A 9,757-nucleotide genomic window follows, 5' to 3' on the forward strand; every position below is an offset into this window, starting at 1 on the left:
GCCCCGCGCCGCCCGCCACGCCTCCCGGCCTGCCCCGCGCGGCACGCACACCGGGCTGAACACACCTCCCGGCGTGCCTCGCGCTCGCCGCCCGCCAGGCTGAACACACTTCCCGGCATGCCCCGCTTCCCGCCACTAGGGGGTGGCTAGAGTACACTTCCCGGCATGCCCCGCGCTCGCCGTTCATCCCAGCCGCGCCTCCGAGCCCGCCCTTCCCGGCGGGCGCCGCGCGGCGCCCCGGAAGCAGTGGCGGGCGGCGGGGCGGCTGGTCCGGGTGCGGCGGAGCCGGAGCGGGAGCGGGAGCCCGAGCCATGGCCTCCGCGCGGCCCCCGGCGGCGCGCGCGCCCCCGCGCCCCCCCGTGCGGCCTCCCGCGCCGCCCGAGGTGGCAGTGCGGCCGGTACCGGTACCGCGCGGGGCAGAGGGGAGGGGGGAGGAAGCAGCGAGCGGGGCCCGAGCGCCCTCAGCGACACCGGGGCCCTCGGGAGGGGGCGCGGCCGGATGGAGGGGGGTTTGTTCGGGATTTTTTTTTTTTCCAGAATTTTACTTTTTCAAACTGAAGACCTCGCTTTTAGCATCATCCTTTGGACATGAAGTTGGTTTTTTAGCGGTGTTGTTGTTACGTGCCCTGCTCAGCGAGGGCGGGGGGAGGCAGCGCTCGCCATCCTGGGCAATTCTGGAAGTTCTGCAAGGTCGGGAAGCGCTTCCCGCTAAAAACGGGGAGGAAGAGGGAGCACAGACTAGAGGACTGTGCTCAGGCGGCCGAGAAGGGCAAGGAGCAGACGTGCCCTGAGCAGCTGCTGAGTGCCCTCTTTAGCTTCCGCCTTCTTGCACTTGAAGCAGAGCCTTTCTGCTCAGAAATCCCTTCTCCTGTGTCGTTTCGGGGCCTTTTCCTGGTGTTTTTACTTCCTCACCTGGCCAAGGCACCCGTGGAACGCTTTCTTTTCAGCCAAGCTGCAGCAGAGAAGTGTCTGAAACTGCTCCCGCTTTGCAGGCCACGAAGAGCAAGGCAGCGGAGGAGGGCGATGCTCCCCCGGCCAAGAGAGCCCCCATCTTCTATGGCAGCTTGGAGGAGAAGGAGAGGGAGCGCCTGGCGAAGGGAGAGTCGGGTCTGCTGGGAAAGGAGGGAATGAAAGCTGCGATCGAGGCCGGCAACATCAACATCAGCAGCGGTGAGTGCCCAGCCCTGTCTCCGTCTGCTTCTCGCACTCAATTTTGGCAGATTCCTGCGTCTGTCTGGTCGGGTTTGAGGCTAATTTGAAATCGAGCACATGACACTCGTGCCCAGCTGCTGTTTTTACCTCATTGGCTTCGTTTTTCCTCAGGGGAGGTCTTTGATCTCGAAGACCACATGAGCGAGCGGCAAGCCGAGGTCCTGGCCGAGTTCGAGCGCCGCAAGCGAGCGCGGCAGATCAACGTTTCCACGGACGACTCGGAAGTGAAGGCCTGTCTGCGAGCCCTCGGGGAGCCCATCACGCTCTTCGGAGAAGGGCCGGCAGAAAGGAGGGAGAGGTGCGAGGCTGCCCGTGTCGCTCACGGTGCCCCCTGTGCCCAATTCCCAAAGTATTCCCTGTGCTTTGGGTGCAACGGGCGCCTCTGGCCAGCGATGCTTCTTTCTGACCTAGCAAGAATTGGGGAGGGTGGAGGCAGGGAGACGACGATCATCTGTCAGGCTGATCATGATCTAATGCTTCTTTTCAGATTACGAAATATCCTTTCAGTGGTTGGCACAGATGCCTTGAAAAAGAGTAGAAAAGATGACGACAGGTCTAAAAAATCCAAAGAAGAGGTAATATTTTCTCTCTTTTTTTTTTTCCTAATGTCTTTTTTTTTTTTTTTTTTTGTGCTGCTAGCTCTTAATGTGGCTGGAAATATGTTAAAAAAGCTGTTAGGTACCTTATTTAGCCTCTGATGCAGCGGTGCTTCTGGCTTCAGTCAGGCTGTGAGCATTGCAGCTTATTTATGTGGAGAGAATTAAGTCTGGCTTGTGCTGCAAACTGATTTCCACATTGCACATGGCATACAAAGCAGGAGACTGGGCAGCGGGGCTGTTATTTAGCAAGTCTTATATTTTTGACCACAGTTTTGCAAAATGCCACGTTCGGCCCCTTAAAACAGCTGCCTTAAGACATCAAGGTTTAAGAGAAGATGCTGTGGTGGCAGTTGGATGCTAAGAGGAGGAGGAGAGAATAGAAGGGCCCTATGACATTATCAATTTCTTTGGTTTTATTCTTTTTCTTTAAGTATCAGCAAACCTGGTACCATGAAGGACCACGCAGTCTGAAGACAGCCAGGCTGTGGCTTGCTAACTACTCACTCCCCAGGTAAGGAAGAAAATTAGAGCTTGAGTTCTTGATAACTACTGGCATTGGTGCAGCTGTAGGAAAGGCAGAGGAAAGGGCAGCTTTCGGTAGAAAGCCGGGGAAGTGCAGGCACTTGTTACTCTGATCTTGCTTTGCACAGGGCAGCGAAGCGGCTGGAAGAAGCCCGGCTGTTCAAGGAGATTCCAGAGGCCACCAGAACATCGCAGAGACAGGAGCTGCACAAATCCCTGCGGGTAGGTTTGGCAAACAGCAGCTGTGCAAAAGGCCATTGTTGTATTTTCTGTCTGTGCCTGTCATCTGTTGCAAAGCTCTGCTTTTTCTTCCTGTGATATACATAGAACATGTCACCTTTCTCTTTAATGATTCAGAGACCTGCTTTAATTGTCCCCCCGTGTGGGAAGTCGACCCCACGCTGCCTCCTTACTCCCATGTGAGGCTACAGATCTTGTTTCCCACATTTTTCATGGGTTTAAGTTGACAAGGAAAGTGCTGCTTGCTTTCCTTGTCCCGTACTGTGGGCACTGTTAAATGAAACCCAGGGATGTGGGAATGACTCTGAGGACAGCTCCTCCGTTTGTGTGAGTGACTTTCCAAAGGCCTCTGTGTCCTCCTCCGTACATCTGCTTGCTTCACCTCGCTCTTTGGGCAAGGCTTTCTCTGCTTATTTGCTCTTGCTTTTGTTTTCAGTCCTTGAATAACTTCTGCAGTCAGATTGGAGATGATCGCCCGCTGTCCTACTGCCATTTCAGTCCCAATTCCAAATTCCTCGCTACTGCCTGCTGGTAAGTGCTCCTTTAAAGCCCTTGCTTTGGAAGGAAGGGGGAGCATGGCTGGAGTGAAGGAGAGGGATGTTATTGGAAGTCTTTGACAGCTGAGAGGTCATCAGGGTGCTTTGCTCCTACTCTGAATTTTGTCTTCAGTCTCTTTGAATGTTTTGCAGGGATTTGAATATGGGTCCATTTGTCCTGCAGCTCTGGGTTTGATCTGTTCCCTGAGGTTCTGTTTGTGCCTGCACTGACTTGCTGTATTTCTCGTGTTCAACAGGAGCGGGCTGTGCAAGCTCTGGTCTGTGCCCGACTGCAACCTCGTCCACACCTTGCGAGGTAGAGACTTTCACCCAAGCGGTTTGCGTCGTCCTTTTGTCCCTCTCTGGGCTGAATCCTGTGGTGTTCTGTCACTCAAGGATTTTATTCTGACAAGAGCATAACTCAGACATACGAGGTGTGGGGGTGTGTCGTGTAATCCAGAGGAGGTCCTGGCCTTTCCTTTTGAGATAAGACCCAAATTTCTTGTTCTCTGTTTCTGAGTGATGCTTTTCAGTTTGGTTTATTTTGAAACCTGGTTTAGTTTTAAACCAAAGACTAACATGCTACCTCACTTGAGAACAACAATTCTGTTGCACAGTGGTCACAACTTTGACTAAAGAGAAATATGACGGAAATTCTCTTAATTTGTTCATGTAATCATGTAATTCATTCATGTAATCTCTGTTTGGAGAACTACAAATCTTGACTTCTGACAGTGCTACTGCGTGTTCCTGGATTTGCAGTTTAGCCCTTTGCACTATGGATATGCTGCAGAAGTGCTGCTTTTGTGATGGGAGAGAAAAAAAAACAACTACTCTTTTTCTGGTGAATTGTCTAAGATCTCTTCACAAATGGTAATTCTTTACTCTTTCTTTTAAGGACATAACACCAATGTCGGAGCAATAGTCTTCCATCCCAAAGCCACCATCTCCGTAGACAAGAAGGACGTTAACCTGGCCTCCTGCGCGGCCGATGGTTCTGTCAAACTTTGGAGCCTTGAGAGGTCAGGCTGATGCTGGGCACGCGCTGCTGCAGACCTCTTGTTTGAGGGGCTTATTTCAGACATCAGATACTTGCCATCCTCCTGCAAATGGAACTTCCTGTACCTATATCCGAGCAGTTCCTCATCCTGTAATAAAAGGAGGGGCTCTGTGTTGCGGCATGGGGCTAGCTGGTTTTTGAAGACAGGCAGCACTTACCTACAGCCTGAGAAGATGACTGTAGCATAGATACCAGTTCTAGAACCTACAGTTTGAAAAGCAGAGCCCTGCAATGCTCCTGGGGAAGCCCTGAGATGCTCTGTGTCCAATTGTGAGCCCAGACGTGTTGTTTCTACAGTGTTTGGCCTGGGAGAAGCAGACCTGTCCCAAGAGACCGATGCTTATCGCTCTCGCATGACCAGGGCTCCTTAACTGGCCATTTAGAAGCTCTAGATGCTGCTCAGATCTTTTACTAAAGCTGCAGAGCTGCCGCGTGCCCTGGGTGCAGCCCTGGGAAGAGCAGGGATCGCTGTAGCCGGGGCTGTGCCCTGTGTGCGTGCGGGGAAGCTGCCGGCTCGGCGGGCCGTGCTGTCCCCGCTGCCAAACAGCGCGCAGGCCAGGGCGCCTTCCCCGAGGCGCTGCCCACACGGAGCTCGCCGTCAGGTGCTACTGATGGTGCTGCGCTGTCCATGTTCAGGAGGCCTGAAAACATCAAGGGTCTTGTTAATTTTCCTAAGGTGATTATCCTAGGAGAGCTTTATAACTGAGGTCAAAAGTATGGATAAATGAGCTTCATGTAGAGCATTAGTTATGTGAGCAAAAGATGGTATTGGATACCCTTGCTGGTCAAAAATGTTGGCTATTTACCAAATACCAAATTAAATACCAAAAATGTAAGTATCAGTTGTTTTACTGTGATTGAAATGACTGCGAAAGCCTGGTTAGCACCAGCAAACCCCAGTGAGTGTCAAGTGATTTGGTTCTGTTTTTCAGCGATGAACCCGTGGCAGATATCGAAGGTCACACCATGAGAGTGGCACGTGTGATGTGGCACCCATCTGGACGGTTCCTGGGCACTACCTGGTATGGAGATTGGGTCACTTCCTTGCAGACACTGCCATTAGCTGTATAGCTAGTAAAGTGATGGGCATCACTGCCTGTCCGCGAGGGAGTCCAGCACAGGCAACAGTGCAATACTGCCTGGTCTGGGCCATTGCAATAGAGTGTGTGTGTGTGTTAAAAAAGGCAAGTCTTTGGGTTTCCTGTAGTTTTCCCCGTTTCCTATGTAGCACGTGAAGTTTTGGACCAACCTGTGTAAATCTGCTGACAGCTGTTATATGTGTGCCCAGTTCAGACAGGGTTGTAAGGGTAGGTAGGGGATCCAGAAAAATGCATTTAGTTGGATAAATGCTTTGTTTGTGCAGCTATGATCACTCCTGGCGCCTGTGGGACTTGGAAGCTCAGGAAGAGATCCTGCATCAGGAGGGACACAGCAAAGGGGTCTATGATATCGCCTTTCACACGGATGGGTCTCTTGCTGGGACTGGGTAAGTCTGTTTTGTCTGAAGGTTGCACAGGAGACATTCCCAGGGTTTGTTGTGGGCTGACTCAGGGGGACCCGGGGGGTCTGGTGCACAATCGAGCGCATTCTGACAGTGCTGGAGTCAGCCGTGGGTGATGGGTGGATTCTTCCCTTCACAGCGGCCTGGATGCCTTTGGTCGGATATGGGACTTGCGCACGGGACGCTGCATCATGTTTCTGGAAGGCCACCTGAAGGAGATCTATGGCATTAACTTCTCCCCAAATGGGTAAGAAGGGAGTTGCGTGGTTTATGTGGAAGCTCTCAATACAAACGCCATCTCCCATGACTGTGGCCTTTCTTGACTCTTTTGGCAGGTACCATGTTGCAACTGGCAGTGGTGACAATACTTGCAAAGTGTGGGACCTCCGTCAGAGGAAGTGCATCTACACCATTCCTGCCCATCAGAACCTGGTGACGGGGGTGAAGTTTGAACGTAAGCATCTCCTACGCTGCCTTCCTTATCACTGCCCAAGCTGAGATGGCGAGATCTGGGCAGTACCTGTGAGAATGTATAGCATTGATACACACGGGGACAACTCAAATGCATCTTCAGGGCAAGAGGGCTTGTTCTTGCTTAACAATAGAAGCTTTTTCACCTTTTTTATTTGTAAGTCTTAATTCTCCCTTTTTCTCACCCTCAATTGCAGCCAATCACGGAAACTTCCTGCTCACAGGCGCTTACGATAACACAGCAAAGATCTGGACTCACCCTGGCTGGTCTCCTTTGAAAACACTGGCTGGCCACGAGGGGAAGGTCATGGGCCTGGATATCTCCCTCGATGGCCAGCTGATAGCGACGTGTTCGTATGACAGAACCTTCAAGCTGTGGACAGCGGAATAGCTCAGAGTTGCTGATGAACTGGAACTGAGATGTTAACAGCTTTGAACCTGGACTTTCTGACATTTGGGCTTTTTTATATTAAAGAAAAAATAAGGAATCCGCTGTTGCAGGCACTTTATGGTGGTTGTAGTTACTGCTTTGTCTTGGTTTTCCAGTTGAGGTGGTTTTGAAAGGTATTTGCCAGGACTTGATTGGAATCAAAGTTACTTGAGTGTCTTGTGCTTTTTAGAACCTTTTTACACTCCAGACACTGCTTTTCTGTTGTATTTTGGAGATGAATCATCTACTCCTGTGCCTCGGCTTGGCTGCATCAACATATCTGCAAGCGAGGCACACGGATCTTCTCCAGTTGGTTTTTGAATGCCTGGAGGAAGCTGTGTAACTCTTCAATATAGCACCTTGTATAGCCTCTAGTAATGTCCTTGCTACCTTCCCAGGAGCCTTGGGTAGGAGTCTGGCTGCAAGCTTGATACTGGCTGTCAGAGTTAGTAGAAAACAGTGTCCTCCTCCTCCATCTGTAAAGTTAGTCTCTCCCTGTGGAAGGCTGTAGGGTATCCCCTTGGTGTTTACTCACAGTAGAGTTGAAGGGCTTTTTTTTTTTGTCTCCACTTTTCAATGCGGCATTACAGGCTCATACCCTCGCTCCTTAAGCTGTCTCAAGAATTAGGTGGTTCAAATTCGTGCAGGTATTGACTGAGGATGTTGTGTGTCTCACCTGAGCTAATGCAGAGCAGGCTCTTTCACTGTATGCACTGTGAGGAGCTTTTGTTTAAACTTTAAATTGAAGTTTTTAAATTGAAGTTTTGCAACTGTGGTGTTTTGGAAAATCAAAACATGTTTTGAAGATGCACCCTGGCTTCTGGGTTTGACTGCGGGACAGAGGTTAAGGGTAGTTCACAAGAGCCACGGCTTGTTTCCACGCTCTGCTCTGTCTGCCCCCTGCCTGCTGGGCAGCCAGGGCAGCCCTAGGCTGGAGCCTGAGAGCTGCTCTTGCCCCGGCTTGAGGCGCGGGGCTCTTGGGCTCTCGGAGGCTCCTCTCGCAGTCTCGTGATTCCCTGTTGTCCATGTGGTGCCAAGGCTGTTCCCGCAGCGCCCCGCAGGGCAGCGAGGCCTGTGCGGACCGGGAGCTCCCGCGAGGCAGGGTGGGGACGTGGGGCACTTGTCACCAGGCTCCTGTCGCAGGCCCGCGCTGGCCAAGCAGCTGCCCACAGCTCCCCGTGCTGCGCTGCATGCGCGCTCGGCCGCAGCAAGCAGCTCCCCCCGTGCAAAGTGCCGCAGAGCAGGAGGCGGCGGCGCAGGAGGCCAGCGAGGCTGGCGCTGCGGAGGCCACGGAGGCCCAGGAGGCTGCGGAGGGAGCGGAGGCGGCACTGGCCACGCTGCTGCAGCTCCCGCAGAGCCTTCCCCGCTTCCCTGGGAGCTTTATCCCTCCCTGCCCACCCCCATGACTCGCTTACAGTTTGGGAAAATGTTTCTCAGGGGCCAGGTTACCTTCAATGTGTGTTTTTGAGAATAATCCAAGAGGGAATGGAAATCTTAATTCCAGAGCTGCGTAAGGCGTTCTTCGTGGCTATTAATAGAGATCATTTCTTCCTTATTTCCCCTCAGTTTAGGGAGGATGTTCATCACCCCCAAATATCCCTTCTTGGAGGGGAACACAGCTGCTCTGGGGCCTCTCTCCTCCATCCCAACCCTGTGGCTGCACTCAAGTAAAACCCAGAGGCTACAGGTTGTCACTGGGGGGAGACAGAGACGGAGACAAGCGGCTGCAGCACCCACAGTGTCACCCTCCAGCGAGGAGCTCCCTCTCCTGCCTCTGCTGTCTTGGTCCCAGATCTTCACTTTGCAGTTGTAGGAGGCAGTGGCAACAATGGGGGCCCAAGCTAGGCCCAGGGAAGGAAGACACGCGAGGCTACAGTTTGGAGATGCGCTCTCTACTCGTGTACCTCCTCGTCTGCCACAGGTCCCACAGCTGCAAGACATTGGCAGCAGGCAGAGTCCAGGTCACTTCCAGATTCCATCACTGTCACTTGATGATGCGGAGCTGCTTTACAAAGAAAACAAGGCTTTTTCTTTTTTTTTCTTTTTTTTTTTTTTTTTTTTGCTTAAAGTGCACCCTGAGCAAGGGGACCCTTCCAGGCTTCCTGCAAGATCCTCACAATCCCTGACACTATCGTGCTTCTGCTTTGATAAGGATGAACATCTGCTATTGCAGAAGACTCATGAAAGGGAGAGATGGGAAGATATGGAGGAGCCCAACCAGCAGCCTCAAGCCCAGCTAGAGATTCCCATGAGCATCCCTCTGGGCACTGATCTGTTGCATGCCCCGGAGGTTGGAGAAGAGCAGAAGAAATGTGGGAATTGCTGTCCAGCAAACCCACAGTTGCTTCGCAGCCCTCACTGCTGCTGCTGACACAGTAGTGCCTGTCCTGGCGCACGTCACAGCACCACAGAGCTGCCCTGTCCTTGCTCTCCTTGTGCTGTGTATTGAGCAGGAAAAGTCAGATTGTTTTATCCCTTTCCCATCAGTGCTGCTGCCCTACTTGGAGCAACAGGTTCAGTCCCACATGGTTAGCACAGGTATCAGCAGTTAAAGAGACACCTTCACTGAGCCACACCCATGTGGGAATATGGGCACCTGAAGACACTCTGAACTTCTTCAACTGTGTTTTGGCCACTGTGATAGACATGCATGTTACCTTATCTGTTTCTTCAGATACGCAGAGGTCTGGCTTGACAGCAGCCACAGAAGTGACGGCATCGGCGTGTGCAGGTCTACTGCGGAGCAGATCTATGGGTCCTGTCTTCTCCACAGAGACACCAGTCCTGCGGCAAGAAGAGGGACAGTGGAAGGAGCTGCAAGTCAGGGTGACTGATGTGCCCCTATTTAGACTGATGTGGAGAAGACCACAGTGCTGGTGAACTAGAGAACAGTGACATCTGATTTTGGAAAGTCAAAGGTAAGCTGCATGTACACAAATGTGTCTTCTGGACCCAGTAAGGTAGAGGAAGCATATCCTCCCTCTTGAGCTGCTTAGTATTTAGGTGTTTGCTCCTAACCAGGAGGGTTTAGGTATTCACTCCATGCCAGAGTAAAGAACAGGAAAAAAAAAACACATTTCAATCTTACTGGTCTCCTGGTGTTGGGAGACACAATGTTCCTGGGAACCTGCAGAAATTTCCAACTATTGTGATGCAGGAAGTTTCTGGTACCACAGTATCAACATT

General features: G+C 52.0%; 2 protein-coding genes across 2 annotated transcripts in view; one reads left to right on the forward strand and one right to left on the reverse strand.

Annotated features, from left to right (window-relative positions):
• Nucleotides 1–119, reverse strand: part of CDC26 (cell division cycle 26) — a 612-nt gene extending 493 nt beyond the window's left edge. Inside the window, exon 1 of the mRNA XM_026049628.1 lies at nt 66–119. Within this exon, the coding sequence (XP_025905413.1) occupies nt 66–119 (54 nt within the window). The remainder of the gene's footprint in view (nt 1–65) is intronic.
• A 192-nt stretch (nt 120–311) lies between these two features.
• On the forward strand, nt 312–7,312 carry PRPF4 (pre-mRNA processing factor 4). Its single transcript, XM_026049630.1, has 14 exons — nt 312–404; nt 993–1,170; nt 1,324–1,510; nt 1,700–1,787; nt 2,243–2,322; nt 2,462–2,555; nt 3,010–3,104; nt 3,367–3,425; nt 4,008–4,131; nt 5,102–5,191; nt 5,533–5,655; nt 5,810–5,917; nt 6,006–6,124; nt 6,339–7,312. The coding sequence occupies exons 1-14, from the start codon at nt 312–314 to the stop codon at nt 6,530–6,532; spliced, it is 1,632 nt and encodes a 543-aa protein (XP_025905415.1). The 3' UTR covers nt 6,533–7,312.
• Nucleotides 7,313–9,757: the final 2,445 nt, after the last annotated feature.

Source organism: Nothoprocta perdicaria, unplaced genomic scaffold, assembly GCF_003342845.1.
Source record: "Nothoprocta perdicaria isolate Ctin4 unplaced genomic scaffold, notPer1 scaffold_6, whole genome shotgun sequence".
NCBI classification, from domain to species: Eukaryota; Metazoa; Chordata; class Aves; order Tinamiformes; family Tinamidae; genus Nothoprocta; species Nothoprocta perdicaria.

Bases quoted from the DNA above. Each gene is read 5' to 3' on its own strand.
- PRPF4 (XM_026049630.1), top strand. From the start codon at position 312: ATGGCCTCCGCGCGGCCCCCGGCGGCGCGCGCGCCCCCGCGCCCCCCC. The intron at 4,132-5,101 runs GTCAGGCTGATG...TCTGTTTTTCAG, and splicing joins AAACTTTGGAGCCTTGAGAG to CGATGAACCCGTGGCAGATA. The intron at 5,192-5,532 runs GTATGGAGATTG...TTGTTTGTGCAG, and splicing joins CGGTTCCTGGGCACTACCTG to CTATGATCACTCCTGGCGCC.